We start from the raw sequence: 17,176 nt of genomic DNA on the forward strand, positions 1-17,176 counted from the left end.
CACGTGGCGCGGCGGCGGCGGCCGTTGTGCGAGCCGCGGGGTGAGGGGGGGGAAGATGGCGGCGGCGCGCGGGCTGCTGGCGGCCGGGCTGTTCCGCGGGCGGGTGGCCATCGTCACCGGCGGCGGCACCGGCATCGGCAAGGCCATCGCCACCGACTTGCTGGCGTTAGGTGGGCGCGGGGCGGGGGATGGGGCTCCGCTGCAGGGTGGGTGAGGGGAAGGCGGAAGATGGGGTCGGGGAGCGCCCGGACAGCGGGGCTGTGAGGGGTTCGTGGGTGGGACGTTGTGACAGGAGCCGGTGCGTAGCGATGGGGACGACGTGGGGTTGATGTGGGGCTGTGTCGTTTGACCCGCTGGCACTTAAAAGATGCGGCACTTAAATTACAGCAGTCAAAGTGAAGTTATATTGAACCCCAACCCTTTCTCATGTATTCCCTCTTCAGTGGGTTTTCGTCTTGTTTAGCTGGAGGATTTATCTGGTTGTTGAACTAAGTCTTGCAGAGTAGTGCCTTTGAACTGTCGTCCACACAGTAAGCTTAGAGAAATGGTGCTTCTCTCTCAGCGCTTGTGACAGGAATGTCCTGAAGTTAAAGGTGCACTTTGTGCACTTTGTGGGTTTTCTTTCAGTGCTGATTACAGAGAAATGGTAAAATCTGGAGTGAAAAGCAATCTTCAAGTCATCCCCCTTGCAACACCTTTTCTGCAGGTTTCCACGTAAGTGCTAGGGATCATCGGCATCAGAATGCTTTTGGGTCATGTTTATTATCATTATTGGATGCCCCAGCGCTAGCGTTGTGCCTCGCGGTGCCGCACTGCCTGTGGTTCGCACTGTCGAAACGTGCACCGCGCCATTTCACTGCGTGGTAAAGAGCTTTCTTTGTTAACACTGTGCCGGGAGACATCTCTGCGTCTCCTGGACTTTGTCACCCCAGCTTTCCACTTGTTCTGTGGAACTGAAGGGAGGGCTGGTTCTGTCACCTTTGTATTACTGGGGAACTAAGCATTTTTTTAAGGTGTCTTTACATGCACCCTTAAAGAGGTGCTTTTTAAGCATCATCAGGCTGTTGGTTGATGGTGTTACTCTTGTTACCTTAAAATTGTACTTAATTTGAGCTGCATTATTTTCTCAAGCAAAATACAAGTAACAAAAGTGTGTGTCCGTAACATCCTAAATAGAAAACAAGGCTGCAAGTCTCTACAAAGCATATGTGAGAAAGTGAAGAAAGAGCTATGGTTTAAGTCTGAGTAACCTTCCTCACCTGCAGACTTACTGGCTACTCCTGACAAGAAGATGACCAGTAACTATTTCCAGGTGTGCCTTGCACTTTAGCCTATATTGTTTTTGGAGGGGGGAGTGGCTGGACAGAGAATGCTTGAGGGAGCAGTGACAGATAATGCCAGTCATGATGTATGTTGTTTTTATAACCAGTCTCCTCTGAAGCCTTCTGGACAGATTTAAACCTTTCATCTGGAAACTTGTGACCATTTCCCTCTGACCCTATCAGGACGTGGTCTGGTCATTCTCTGTGAAGAAAAATAAGTGGTGTCAGCTTGTACAGTAGCTATCAAGTGTTCTTCAGTAAGTTAGAATCTCCCTCTCCCCCAGTTAGCATATTTAGTAAAAATACAGTCTCTTACTGGACCTTATTCTATCAATGTGGGTATTAATAAGCACTTCAGTTGATAAATATAACTGTGCTATTGTGATTTAGTATTTTGTGTTAACTGGTAATTGTGTGTGCCATTTTATCTACTCTGCATTAGTCAGGTGGTTGTGTAAGTGACTGGAGTTCTTAATTTAAAAATCAGGAGACCTCGAGACTAATATCTACATGTATTATTATAAGATGGCCACTGATTAAAGGTGGAGCTCCCATTCCTAGGGACATGTAATTGCAGCAATTCCTTCTGGAAGAATTCAGCCCCTCTGTTGTTTGTTTGGTTTGGTTTGGGTTTTTTTATTATTTTATTTTTAGTTTTATGTATAGTTTCACAAGACAGTATGAGCCAAATGAACAGCTTGCTGCTCTTTACTCTCAGTAATTATTTTGAGTTGATTCTAGTGTGTGTTGGATCACATGAGAGGCCAAATTCCACTCAGTAAAATAGCAACAAAGAAAAAAAAAAAGCACCTGGCAAGCTGGTAACATTTTTTTTGGCTGGTTGATAATGTTTAATTGGTTTATGTTAAAGCAGATGAGCACCTGAGCTGGTATGAGGAAGGGATGGCTTCTGCTGGGTGCTCAGATTATGGAAGGAGGGAACTGGGAGCAAGACCCCCTTGCCTGCATGGCAGTGGAAGCTAGTCATTTGCTTATCCATAATATGACATTGCATGCCTACTGGATTTGCATTAGGAATTTATTTGGTGTGGTCTGTTTTAGTCTGTGTAGTAGCAATTGCTGAAGCCTTAAAGCTGTCCTGAGTCCGCTGGTGTGACAGAAGAAACTAGACTAGTTGTAGTGTCAGTGTTTGCCATTAATTTGGCACCTGCCTTGTTTTTCTCTGTAGAATGAGTCCTTCTGCCTCTACGTGCTGAAAAAAAAAACCCAGAAGGTTTGAGCTGTTGCCTATTTTTTTCCTCTCCTTTCTGAGCAAGGGTTTTGCAGCGTGTGGCGGTGCCACAAAGAAGCCTCTGTTCCTGCTGTCTGTAGTCTGCAGATAAGAATTAATCTCGTGAGGCTGTCATCCTTTCCTTCAGCCTCTGTAGGGTTAAAAAGCAGAGGATTACATTTGCTCACCGCTAATCAAAATTACAGCCAGACATACGGTAAGATTATTTTTGTGGTTTCAGGAGCAAGCATTTTTTTTGTAATCAAGACCTGCTGAAACATCTTTAAATCACATAATTGATAAATGAGGCAGCTGTGAGCAAAGGCAGCAAAAGTGATGTCTGAAAGCTACTTTGCTGACTCTGCAGCTCACAGGCTATCTTCCCTTCTGCAGGAAGGAGAGGGAATCTTGTGGACATTTTTTTGATTGCCTTTTTCGTGGCACAGTGGGATCTTGTTGCTAAGAAGCACCTGATATCAGTCATTTCTCTCTCCTGCAAGAACTTCAACACTGTTTCTTCTAGTCAGTGACTAATAAATGAACATCCTACAAGCTATCTCTATGATGTTATTAAAAACCTAGCATAACTGTAATTTTAACCGTGTTAGCTGAAGGTTGTTTCATTTTGTCTCTACAGGTTGCAGTGTTGTTATTGCCTCTCGTAAATTTGACCGATTAAAAGCTGCTGCAGAAGAACTGAATGCTATGTTTTCTTCCATGAATCCTGCCAAAGCGACTCCTGTACAGTGCAATATCCGCAAAGAAGAGGAGGTAAAGACTAGTGATCTTGTTGTGGGGCTTAATGTGTCAAAAGCATATTGTGTATATAAATTCACAGATCTCCAAAGGTCTCTTCTGGCCTTCTCAGAAGTGGCTTAGATCTAAATAAAGATGTGCTCTCCAAGAGAAGACCATTTGTTAGCCACCCAAGCAAGAAAACATTTGGAATTGCAAATATTTTTCTGACCGTGCGTATGTATTTCAGATATTTCTAGGAGAAGCAGGTCTCGGAAACTGGCATGTTGCACAGCTGAGCCGGAGCCCATTTAGCATGGTTCTGTGTCACATTTCTGTGACTGCAGTGAGGGGGCGTTAGCGTGTGAAGATGGAGACCTCAGAATAGTTCCTTCAGACAGGGAGTCATAGAACGGAATCTCATTGCTTGTGGCTTGACACAAGTGCCCTGCATTGTCAGTTTTGCTTGTATCAAAGCAAAAAAAAAAAACAAAACACCTCACAGATATTTTTAGCCATGTTTCAAATTTTGTTTACAATTATAATTTAGTTACAATTACAAACTCAGTTACTATCTCAGTTAAGTTTTTTCTTTTGTCTTCATATTACAACAAGTGGAAGATCAAGAGCAAAAGTGCTTAATCCAGGTTCTTCAGAAATCTGCATTCACCTCCTATTTTTTAAAATCTTTGTAATTAAACATTTAAAAGTCCAGCATCAGGTTGGACTTTGAACCTATTGCAGGCAGCTAGAAAGTATTCCAGTAACCACTGATTGCTACATTTTTCTTAACTTTTCAAATTCTGTGTTAAATTCTAGCATAACTTAAAGAAATATTAATGACGTTCAGTAGCTATGTAGATTCTCGAAATATCCTAATATACAACCATAAAGCAAGTAAAAAATAAAATTCTTCCCTCATGGAACAGCTCGTGCCGTAAAATATTTATAGTGATATACTTAGACTTTCTCTCCTGAAGGAGATGAACCCTGAGGCTGTGCAGTATGTCACTTCACCTACCAGTAAATTTTAGGTTTGTATTTACTAGCATCAGCAGTGCAACATAATAGGTTATGACAGATGTCAGAGGGCAATTTACAAGATTAAAGCTACAGGAAAGAAAAGAGGTAAAGAGAGAGGCTTAAGCCTTCTTTCACATCACTGTTCTTGCAGAAAAGACTCCGCATGCTTAAAAACCTTTTGCAGGTGAATCTTATTTCTGCATCAGTTTAAAAATGATTTAGGGGGAACTGCAGTGTTCTGTGGGATGGTAGAAGGCTTGGACGGTTGAATGAGATAATCTCCACTAAAAAAACTTACCATTCATTCTTTTCCTGTTTGTTAAGTGTGGCTAAATATGTGTTTGACAAAACAGTCTTAGATGGCTTTGGAATCTTTCTTGAAGGTGCTTTTAAAGCCTTTATGGAGCTGCGTGAAGTGTCCAGGCATTATTCTGTGTTACTGGTAGCCATGCTGATATATGGAGAAACTTCTGTATTTGGTATTACCCTGCAGTTTCATCATAGAATTGTCTTGTTTCCAAGTTTAGTTTTAAGCTCTGCTTATTTACAGATACACCAGAACTTCCTTAGATATTCCTTACAATATTGGAGAAGCCTCTATCAGGTGCCTTCCGACAGTGGAAGTTCTCATAAACCATTGTCATTTCACAGCTGTGTCTACTGAAGAGAGAGTTCAGAGGAATAAGGTCGATCAAACTCCAGTCTTGAATGTTTCACTCATTGACCCAGTCTCCTAGTTTGACTCACTTTAGTTCTCCAACTGCTCTTGCTTCTTTCTGTTAAGTCCTATTCAGAAAAAAAACACTATGAAAATTTTGTAAGTCTTTTGTGGAAGTTTTGAATAAGGAATGCAATTTCTGTTGCATGTTAACATAAGAACTTAAGTGTACCCACTAAAAAATGTTCATCCATTCCACATGTCCATCTCCAAGAGTAGATATTTTTACTGGTTAGAGAAACTCTGTGATTTTTGGTTTTTAGCTCTTGTTTTTCTGGCTCTTTCCTCCTCTGTTAGTTCTTTAATGCTGAGATTCTCAAAGATTGCTAAATTCTGTCCAATTTTTACTTAATTTCTAAAATTACTAGTGGACCAGAAATGTGTCCAACAGTAATTTTCAGCTTTTAAATCTGTGTTGAGCATAGTACTTCCTCACACTTAGGTGTTTAGTGTTTGTAAGTTGAAGCTAAACTCAAATTAACAATCGGTAACTTACACTGCTAAAAACTGTCGGAACTTAGAACTGAGGGATGTGGCAGATTTTCTGCAACCCACTGCTCACAATTCTTATTTATTATATTTTCTAAGAGCAGGAATGGTGAGTAGGTTTTTTTTAGTTTGCATTTGATTGTCTTGCAGAGACTAGAGCAAAAGTACCTTTGGGCTTTTACTTCTAGTAAAGAATATTGTATATCCACTTTCAAAACCTACTCCATTCTTAACCTTAAATTTAGTGCCTGGGACTTTGAGTCTTGGTAACATGGATTAGTAGAAGATGTAGTGAAGACTTTTTCTAGCCTTGGGGCTAAATCTTGAGTAGAGGCAACACAGCAATCTAACTCATTTCAGTATTTTTACAAATACAGGACTACCTTCTTGTCTACAGTGGAATTTGAGGTGAGAAGGCATTTAAACTTTTGGCTTCCCTCCTGAAAGAAACAAGACTTGTACAGCTGTGTTGGCTCTGTATGTACTCATTAAGAGCTTTACAACTCATTGTCTGGTTTCAGCTTAGCGTGATCAAAGAGAAGGTACCTCAGAAATTCACGGAAGCACGTTGTTGGGTAGAGAGCACAGCCTCTAAAAGTATTCCCTGTGAGTCATTACATCCTCTTTCTCAGCTCTCATACCAGGTACCATAGAATGTGTGAAGGAGAAATACCTTATGAAGGTTTCAGCAAGGGAAAAAACTTGGGAGCTCAGGCCTCCTTAGATGTCAGAACTGATCCATCACAAGCCTCAAAGCCCAAAAAGCTTCCCGAAGAACTACATAATGAATTTGTTATATTCTTCTCTTTGACACTGACACCTTTCTAAGAGTAAATTTTTCTCTTAAAGGAAGACACCGTGATCACCTGTAGCAACGAGCCATCTGTAGCATGCAGGTTTTTTTTTTTTTCAACCCTCCATTTCCATCAGTGGTTCTGCATTTCTCTAAAGGCCCCTGTGAATTTTGTCATGGTTTTAATTTTATAATCAGGCAAACTGGAGGGAGGAACTTTGAATAGAGATCTAAGAACGATGGAAGTGCTTTCAAAATTACCAAATGATTTTTTTTGCCTTCTGTTGCAAGTCTTAAAGTAACTGACCTGCTTTGAAGGTGAGACAGCTCATTCCTCTTGTGTGCCCTACTTTGGATCTGTGAAATTCAAGCATTAGAAGATTCATCCCTCATCATATAGTGCAATATATCTGTTAAGCTCTTTCTGGCCTAGGAAGAGTCAAAGAAAGTGCGGTGAATTAATTGCTACAGAGGCTGATGCCATACCTCATGAGAACAGCTTAATAAATTCACATTTTTAAGTCTCTTAAGCTTCATCCTCAGAAGCCTTCTTGCTTTCTAGCAAAGCTTACTTTTTGTTTAATGTGCAAGACATAATATTTCTGGACGGAGAATTTTCAGCCATTGCATAACCTGTCAGTTTGCTGCTGCCGCTGCTGCTGCTGTTGGCTAGTTTTCCATTGAATGTTTTGTAAAGGATAACAAACCCGTTCAGTTTTTTAAAATGGATGAATAGAGGGTTCAGTAAGAGCACCTGAGGTTTCTATGTTTTGTCTTCATGGAACCTTATCCTGAAGCAGTGATTGTGCACCTGTCCCTTACCCTGTGATCTGGAGTGTATGTAGCGATCAATATAGATTCTTTTTGATTATGAAGCTGAAGTTATTTTAATTATTTGGATGTTTTCTAGAACCGCTTACATCATGTGTTGAATATAACAAAAGCAGATCAGTTTGCTCTTGCTGAGATGCAGGGCAGACAGCTGTGTGTGTGTCTTTCCAAACCAAGCTCTTTTTTTGAAGTTCAAGGATGTAATTAACTAATTCCAGTGCCTCAGTGTAATGGTGGCTAGAGTGGAGGAGAAAGACCTCATCCTTTTTCCCTTATGAAAAGAGCTTTCTGTTAATCTTTGTTGTCAAGGTGTTGGGTTGGGGAAGCACATGTTTGTGTGTCTTAAATGTTGAGCTACAGCATTATCTATTGACAGGGAAAGAAAGAGATGAGGAATTTGTAAAGCCTTTGTGCTATATGTGCTGGACAAACATTTCTTGTTTGCCATCTAGATAAGTAGAAGACATATCTAGGTAAGTGGAAGATAAAACCTTGCACGTTTAGTAGGCCACTGCTCTTCTTGCAACCAGCAATTCAGAATTCTGTACCATGTCCCCTTTCCATACTAGAGCTCCAGCAACAATAACTGCTGCTGGACCAGACCTCAAAGCTAAAACCTATTACTTGGACATCAGACAAACAGGATTTCTCAAGATGGACTCAATACAGTACTATTTAGCACTTGCCTTATGTCTGAGTTCACTAGTAACTTTTCTTTTTCAATAAACTTTATAGTTTAGCATAGTCTCAATTGGTTTATAAATACTTAATGCCTGTCTCTGTGAAGCCTGTAGTGGAAGAGCGTGGCTTGGTGGGGAGCTGTGGATAAGAGATTCCTGTTGTCTTGCTTTAAAATAACACAGCAATAACATGAAGTAAAAATACCTGTTATCACTGTGTAAGAATGCCTACTAGTGCTAGTCCCCAAATAGCAAATCTCTAATATGCTGTAGTGGGTAGTTTGCCTGCTGAGTTTTACTCAAGTTCAAGGTGACCTGTGAATGCATGTGGACAGTTCTCCTTTTTCTCTGTGTCAGCAAGTACTGTCACCTCAGTTATCTGTGAAAGTGTACTACTGTATAATACCTTTGAGTTGCAGTCACACATAAAAAGTCCTTATTGAAGAGCTCCAGTCTTCTGGTTATGTCTGAAGGGCCTGAGTTTGTTCTTTTCAGTCTTTTTCAGAAGACTGTCCTAAACTGTCCGCTATAGTTTCTGCAGTTTTGCTTTGCTTCCAGAGAGAGTCTTTAGTAGATTTTTTAAATGAAGTTCTTTTTGTGTGAATTGTGAATATTTAGGAACAGAAAGGAATCTTCTTTAGTTTTCACTGTGATTTAAATGTGTTCTACCGCTCTCTCTTTCTCACTCTGCTGGTGACTGCTGTCACCATGTTTACTGTAATTGGGAGAAGCACTGCAACAATGCTTTCTCTACAACACAGAAGACGTCGTGAAGATTGCTGCAGTTGGAGCCATCTGAGCTGTCACTGGAGAGCCTGCCAGCCTTTGCTGGCTTTCGAAAAGCAGAATTGATATGTGTTTGGTTTTTTTTGGTGTGGTTTTGGTGTGGTTTTGTTTTGTTTTGGTGTGTGTGATTTTTTGTTGTTGTTGTTGTTTGTTTGGTTTTTTTTTTAAATTACCCTGAGAACATGGTGCGACAAGTAGAAACAGCAACAGAGTTTCTTAAGATAGCTTAATCAGCATACCATACTAACAAATATTGTTTCAGGTAGAAGCTTTGGTGAAGTTTACACTGAGTCTGCATGGGAAGATTGACTTCTTGGTGAATAATGGAGGGGGCCAATTTGCAAGTCCTTCTGAAGCCATCCGTGCAAAAGGCTGGAATGCTGTGATAGACACAAATCTGACAGGCACTTTCTACTGCTGCAAAGCAGGTAAGGACTGAACATTAAGCTTTTTTTTATTTGTTTTGGTTTTTTACAGTGATACCAGAAGACAAGACATGTAAAGTTCCCCTACTTTCTTTTTTTCACACACTTCTCTGACAGTGGGTATTTATTTTAATGAATCTCACCCAAAGCTTTACATTAAACTGTACGTTACAGTTGTTCATATATCCAAACATACATTTAGGCAAGTATGATCTTCTGGTTAAGGCCAGGTTTAGGGAGTCAGCTTGGATACTCAAAGGACTACAGGAAAACCACTTAACTTCTGTAGCCTGTAGTCCCTGTGTGTAACTCAGGGAAAGACTCCTCTCCCATCAGGGATGTAAATTTAGAGTTAAATTTAAGTACAATGCATGATTCTCAGACAGCATTAGGAATGTGGAAATGAAAATAATTTATGTGGAAGTGTAAGATCTTGATTTCCACCAAAAGGCTTCTTGACAAACATTGAGCCTTACCCAGACCACACCTGTTTTCTCACCACTCCAGTGGTGAGGCTGTGATACAAAGAGCAGATTGTTTGTCTAGATCTGTGTAGTGTAATTGAAGTTAAAACTCCAGAATTGGCTCCCAGTTGGCAAGTTCATTTGTATGCATTTCTCCTGATATTTATAGGATATCTTCCTCCTTCATACAGTGTACAACGCCTGGATGCAGGAACATGGAGGAGTCATTGTCAACATTACTGCTGCTGTGAGAAATGGGTTTCCTGGAATGTCGTAATATATATTTTATTTTATTTTTACATTTTCCTGTATTTTTCCCCTGGAAGTACTAATTGCTCCTAAATACTTTATATTTTATATAGAAATCCAGCATACAGTATAGAAATACAGTAGTTAGGTCAAGGGAGAGCAAGAGTATCCTTTGGTTGTATGTATGTATGTATTTTATTACTTCAGTAGAGACTACAGGAGTAAATAACATTTCTGGTCTCTGTCAACTTGTTTGTAAGAAACTATGAAGCAAGACTTGCCAGTGAAGCTTCCACTGGGAATGCTGTGATAGTGGGACTAGGTGCACTGAAATGTAACATTTGCTTGTTTTCTCTCTAATTTCTAGAGGGTTTGCAAACACTTGGCACCTGTTGTTTTCCTCTTCTGCTGTCAGTTCACAGGTCTTGAGGGTGAAGTAATGAGTTATGGGAGTTGGACTGGTAGTAAGGGAGTAGGAGGAACATTTCTAGTATGTTACAGGTTTTGCTTTATCTTTCGGGTCACATAATGCCTCCCTTGCGCATTTTCCTTTTTACCCTCACTTTGTAGCCATCTTTCTCAGAGAAGTTTCTCTGACACAGAGAATCAGTTCTATTTGCTCTGCTCCTTTCTTGACTGGGGAGAAGGCTCATGGGTACAAACATATTACTACATTTGTAGTTCTTTTATAGTGACACAAATGATCACAGCTGTCTGCATGAAAACGCAGCATCCTCTCCATATCCATATGTGTGCTATATTTGTTCAAATTTCTTTACCCTCAAAACAGAGGTGAGCAGGAGTCCTCTGATTTGAAACTTTTCCACCAAAAAAATTCCAATGTGTTGAAAGAGAAATAATTTTCACAAAATGAATTGTTTCGGTTATTTATTTTCAAAGGAAATTTTGAATTTGTCAAAATGCTGCATTTTGACAGTTTCTTAGTTGAAAAAAATGGAATTTCTTCTTTGAAACTACCTTTTTTAACTTTGAAAGTGAATTTCTATTGAAGAAAATATGAAAATATAATTTGAGTAAATGTTACATTACCTGTCTTTGTCCTGATTCAGGGTTGAAAGTTTTCAAAATTTCAAATTTTCAACCAACAGCAGGATATTTTCTCACTAGCTTGTTCTTGGCAGTACAAAATAAATTTAGAGATCCACAGGGTGGTGCTGGAACTACAGTTACCTGCTTTTCTCCACTCTGCTTAAATTGTGATGGTAAATAGGCTGAAGCTATATTTGAGAGTCGAACCAAGAGATAGAAAACCTAGTTCTGAGTAACAGTGGAAAAAAGTTTCCAAAAAAACTGTTGTGTGTGGATGTAGGTGGATAGACAGAACTACTTTCAAATTAGATTCCTGCTGAATTGATACCTGTTTTGGAAAGAGACTATTGAAAAAGACTTGCCTTTACAAGTCCAGCCACTGCTCATGCCAGAAATCACTGGATACAGTTTTCGTAAGTATTAATTTTAAGCATAAAACTAGTCAAGTTTGTGTGTTCATACTGTGTCTGGAGATGATTTATTTCTGGCCTAAACATAAGTCAGGCTTAAGAAACAGAAGTCTGATCTAAAACCTGAATGAGTCAGGTTTTCTTATGCCTTTCTTAAATTTTTCTTATTCCTTTTCTGGTGTTGCAGAAGCTATCTTATCTGTCTCCTCTCTTTTGCTAGGCTAAAGGAACTAAACTCTATTGCTCTTTGAGTCCCACTGCCTGCTATTAATCACTGCAGTAATTTGGTTTGCATTTGTTCAAGCTGGTATTCATTTCAGACTAGTTTCCTACAGCAGCAAGGTGTGTGAGATCACTCTGGCTATGGTCATCTCTATCTCCATCTGCCTATAATAATTTTTGAACAGTAGCTGGTTTGAATCATGTTTGTCAGAAGATGTAAACCATTTTTCAGACCACCGTCTTTTCAAGTGTTGCTGTACCTGTGCAGCCTATGTTTCATAGTGTTACACAGTTTGAACTTTGTCTCCTGTTGTTTTTCATTTTATAAGCCACTTCTGCAGTAGAATGTAGCTGACCTCATGTCACATTGGGGAAGAGATGATAAGTACTGCCAGAAATGACAGGAAATTGTAGCATAGCTTGTTTAAACTGTGAATCTATGGTCAAACTTACAAACTGGAAAATCTCTATCTCAGGTGGTTGGCCCAACCATAGAAAGCTACTCTGACTACCCTAGTGAGGCTGTGGTAGAATTAATATTGGGCACTGTTAGCTGAGGGAACAGATACTTCTTTTGTTTTATTTTCTCAATAGGCACACAGGAGCTGCAAGAGCTGCCGTGAATAACCTAACCAAGACTTTAGCTTTAGAATGGGCCCACAGCGGAGTAAGAATCAACAGCGTTGCTCCTGTAAGTAATGGCAAACGATCTGATTAAACTTAGCCATCGTATGTGCTCATGGTTAAAATTTTCAGACCAAAACTTTCAGATTTTAACATCTATAGCCTGTAATTGTTTGTGGATTATTGATATATTTATTTATAATTCCTTCATCTACATTCTTCAGGTCATTTGAAATTATTTTGTACTGTTAGGATGACAAGCCAGAGATGTGGGATAAAATTGCTTTAGCTTTCTGCTTTGACTTGGCACTCTTGGTTTATTTTCTAGTGTAATGAAATGAGAGAATACCTTGGAGGAGATGGTAACCTGCCTTACAAACCCTTGACATAAAACTACTGAATGTTTTATGTCTCTGTAATCATTACATGATTTCTGAGTTCACACAACTTTTTCTGTTTGAGGTTCAGGTATGCTGATGGCTTCCATCTGTGTCTACAAAGTTATTTTGAAAATGTCTAACTGTGTCATATAATGTCTTTTAGTTTGTCTTCTATGTGTTAAATTAGATTGGTTTTAGGCAGAAAAAGTCTGTATTTGGAGCAGACCTTCTCTCAAAGAAATTGAATGTAAAAATGTGTGTTCTGATTTTTTTTCTTATCAAATATATGCAGACAGGAAACCACTATGCAGGTCAGCTAAAATATGCCTGCCACATTTCTGAGGAAGTAGGTAGTGTGTAGCAGTTGTTTTAAATAACTGTATGGAAAGACCTGCTGTATTTTCTAGTGCATGGTGCTGCAGATACAGAGGTTATATAGAAGCCCTAGCTTTGACATTAGAGATTGTACAAGAAAGTATTGAGAACTTTTTCTTGGGCCTTGGTGGTTTTCTTCTGTAAGCTAATATGAAATGCATACAATTTCAAAATGGTCTTTGAGTTTCTTCTTTTTACTCTCCACTTGATAGTTATTGAAGTGACAGTGGAGAATTGGAATAATCTGAATTATTGTGCTTGAACAGAGATGTGGCTAGCAGCCAAATTACCTTCTTGTATAAATTATACTATTCCATTAAATATAAAAACTTGCATTCAAGTGCCATTTAGATAGTTTAATCCCACAGAGAATCCCAGTAATTACAACTTCAGAATCTTACAATGAACACCGTTTAAACTTATACAACAGAACTGAATTTCCACTATGCTTTTTTAAAATAGGGAATAGTATTTTCAGAAACTGCTGTTGCAAACTATGGAGAACAAGGTACAACGATGTGGTTAAGGAGCATAGCAAAAGTTCCTGCCAAGAGATCAGCAGTTCCTGAGGAGGTAATGTATTTCAGAACATTTGTGATACTTCTCTTCCTCTATTTTGAAGCTACTTCATTATATCAAGAACAACAACAACAAAAAGACTTAATTTTGCACTGTGATTGAATATTAAAAAAGAAAAAAGCTTGTAGTAATGTGTAGTAGTGCCAAGTGGGAGACTTAACCAGTAGTCACTGTGACACTAAAAATTTAACTTAGATGCCTCTTACAGCTGAAGTGTTTCATAGTAGACATTAGTTCTGATCAGGTTGACTTCCAGCAGGGAGGACTGAAAGAATGAATATTAATGTGAAAAAAAAAGTGTATCTTAGAAGTGCTTAGCTCTCTTCCACCAAGAATGTGCATCTTTGATAAACTGGTCAACTTTTCTGTTTGATTTTCAGCATCTGATGCTGATCTTTGAGAGCTTACTGTTTTTTATCTGTTACATGCTTGATGTTTGTGGCTGGAAAGATGGCTTTAAGACTGTTACGGTTTTCATTACTGAGTAGAAAGCGCTGCTATGTCTTCCCTGTAAAAGTTTTTACAAATGTCTTCGACATGAACAATTCCCAGCAGCTTAAGAGAGATTAAAATTGTCATTCTTTTGTTAGATCTCTCCTGCAGTGTGTTTCCTATTGTCTCCAGCTGCTTCTTACATAACTGGGATAACCATGGTTGTGGATGGTGGCCAAAGTTTATATAGCCATACCCTAGAAATACCTGGTAAGAAACAGGCTCCAAAATAATGTCCTTCCAGTGACTGAAGTTGGGCAATGGGAGGACACAAAAGTAAACTGCCTAGTTTCTCAGTCAGCTAAGTATGTTGTTTTATTTGCTTTCCTCAGATCACGACAGATGGCCCCCAGCACCAGAAGGAAAAAATTCTGAAATGCTTAAACAGCTGCTTTCTGGCAAGTTCAAGGCAAAGCTGTAAAAGAATGAGATTTCACCTTACTCCTGGTTGCACACTTGCTGATAATCTTGCCTTGTGATTTGGGTTTACTGTTCTCAGTAATATAATTTTTTTTGCTCAAACATAACTACATTGAGTGTCTGGATTTTTGTTGGTTTATATTTAAAACTTGAAAGCCTGTACATAGTATATCTCTGAAAACACTTGCTGCCCTGAAAACATCCAGTCTCTTCAGAAGGGAAGGTGTAAAAGACAAATTCTCCATCTGCACAAGCATTGAGTAATGAAGAATCTCAGTTAGAAGTGAATTTTAAAAATACTTATTTTGAAGTGAATGGGGTAGAGAGGGAATGTTTCAGAATCCATCTGTTCTGTATGAATTTTGAGAAAAGGTAATTTAGATCTCTGTTATTGTTAGTTGCATCAGTAAGCCTTTAGGTAGCTGTTAACTCCACACTATTTCTGCTTGGCCACACACTGAGTGTTCAACATTTATTTTAAAGACTAAGTAAAGTAGGTATTTCTCTGAAAATAATTAAAAATAAGGCAGAATATTGTTATTAATGTTTCAAACTAATATGGCATATCATATTGGGAATGTTGTGAATTGTTTGCAGATATAACGGCATAATAGAGTTAAGCTGACTGTAACTTAAATTTGATAACAGAATAATCAGATAATAAACTTAAGCTTTAACATACAGAGATGGAAAACAGTATAGATTCAACAATTTAACATAAAAAAATCTCGAAGGAAAAGCTGCGGTGTATATTGCAGTGCTTTCTGCAGCATGCTGTACTGTTAAAGGAAAACATGGAATCCTTCATTTACCAGTTAAAACACTTTCTATCCGTACATGTTGTCTTACAATGGTAACACAATTTTGTTCATCAGTGCCTCTCAAATAGCTGTGATTCATGTGATCAATGCAGAGATTCCATTTAAGAAACAGAAATCTTGCAACGTATCCCTTTGAGAGGCTATATTTGTCATTACTCAGTTTTAAAATTAACGATAAGGAAATATTCCCATGTCTGATAACTTTAATCAAAATTAAAAAAATAAGTGATGACTGTACTTGTTCTAACAACTGAAATTTGTGGAATCAAGTTGCTGCTATAGAAGCAACCTTTTTAGTACTTCATTTAGTACTTGATTGTAAGAGTCTTTGCCAGTTTGTTCTCTGCAAAGATGTTTGACTTTTGTGTCTTTCATTAAAATATGGGAACTTATGTAGGTACATGAAGATGGCTTTTTCATGGAAATCTGAATGCCAGTTTTGTGGGGAAAAAGGGGTCTGAGCCAAAGTGCGTTCTCCTCCTGATATATCCTTTTTCCTTAGTAACTGGGTGGTTATTTATGTCTTTGTGAGAAATTTGTACAGAGGTAAAAATCAGCTTTTTTCAAACCTGTTGTGCAAGATATATTTTGATTATTGCAAATATTAGTTCAGGAAACACTGCAAGAGAATTCCTGGAAGAAAATGCACCTGTTAGGTGACTAACTCTAGAAGCCTAGCATTTAAGTGAAATTACTTAGTTTGTTAAGAGGTTATTTCTACATTCTTAACATCTTTCTGTGAAAGAAGGTTAAACATGAACAGGCTTGAGACTTGTGGAATTTACTTTCATGTTTGACTCTGAGCTTCTATGAAATGTATGGACTGTAGATTTGATGTGAAATGGAAGTGATTTGATAAAACTAAGTTACTTTTACGATATCCCTGAGCTGTTCTCTACAGCATAAACTTGGAAATAATTATTTTATCCTATTGCGAATTTCCTCTTCGCTGGAGTCTGAATATTCATAAAGAGGGGAAGTTTATGCATAATGATGGTGAAATGCATCACTCATCTCATTGAAATGGCACATTAGAAAGGTGAGCGTTCTCCTGTGTGGGAGATGTGTTCAGTCTGCAATTAATAAACTCCTCCACAAGTAAGAATTATAACAAACCTTTCCACTTACAGAGAATACAAGGAACTTTTATTTGACCTTGTGTTCTTCAACTTCCAGCAAAGCAATGAATGTATTCAGGAGACCTAAGCCAGTTCTTCAGAAGAGGCTTTTTTCCCTGGCAAAAAGTTGAAACAGCCAGCATGTGTGGAGCCATAATGTGCTGCAGCTTAGTGCAGTGGGAGAGTATACTCAGAATACTCTAGTGGTAAGTATGGTGTAAGAATACAGAAAATACATCCTCAAAAAGAGAAGGGAAAACATCAGTGTCTTCTGTTTTGTGTAGGGTTGGTTTGTTTATTTGTTTTCCCAGTAGTCATACTAATGCCTCCCATGTGTTGAGGCTTACTGTGCCCAATATTAAAATGTTTATCACATTATGTTAGATATTAGGATAGTAAATCCTTTAGTGCAATAGTTTTGCAATGATCACAGCCTCTCTTGTCTGTCTTTTTTTTTTCTCTTTCTTTTTTCCCTTCTTGCACTAGGGAAAACATGAGGTTTAATTCTCAGAATAGAGGGTTTATTTTGGTCTTTGCATCTTTGGTCCATTTCTATGCAGTTTAAAATTATTTTTACAGTTCTGCAGCATCTTGCAGAAACCCAGTGTTATGTCAGCTGGCAGCATGAATGTTTCGGTTTTCTGCTGTTAGCGCTGCAGATAGTATCAGCTGTAGCAAAGCTCTTCCCACGCTGTTATAACAACAGCCCTTGATCAAAGGACATTGAGAGGTTAAAAAAAAATGGGTGTGGTAACAAAACATCCTTGACCTGTATAAGATTTGGGTATCTGAAGTTCAGAGAACAGGATTTGATTTTATTTATTTATTTTACAAGGGAGGTGAATGCAACTGTGGGAAAAAGACTGAAGAACCATCGCAGGAATCAAGGAGATTTATTGACCAAACACTGAAACTTAAATGTTTGCTGCACTGTACAGT

General features: G+C 38.7%; 1 protein-coding gene across 1 annotated transcript; it reads left to right on the forward strand.

The window, feature by feature from the left end:
• The first annotated feature begins 42 nt into the window (after window positions 1–42).
• On the forward strand, window positions 43–16,158 carry PECR (peroxisomal trans-2-enoyl-CoA reductase). Its single transcript, XM_065637701.1, has 8 exons — window positions 43–170; window positions 3,191–3,324; window positions 8,871–9,036; window positions 9,689–9,770; window positions 12,023–12,119; window positions 13,270–13,380; window positions 13,977–14,088; window positions 14,211–16,158. The coding sequence occupies exons 1-8, from the start codon at window positions 56–58 to the stop codon at window positions 14,297–14,299; spliced, it is 906 nt and encodes a 301-aa protein (XP_065493773.1). The 5' UTR covers window positions 43–55; the 3' UTR covers window positions 14,300–16,158.
• The last annotated feature ends 1,018 nt before the right edge of the window (window positions 16,159–17,176 follow it).

Source organism: Caloenas nicobarica, chromosome 6, assembly GCF_036013445.1.
Source record: "Caloenas nicobarica isolate bCalNic1 chromosome 6, bCalNic1.hap1, whole genome shotgun sequence".
Taxonomy (NCBI): domain Eukaryota; kingdom Metazoa; phylum Chordata; class Aves; order Columbiformes; family Columbidae; genus Caloenas; species Caloenas nicobarica.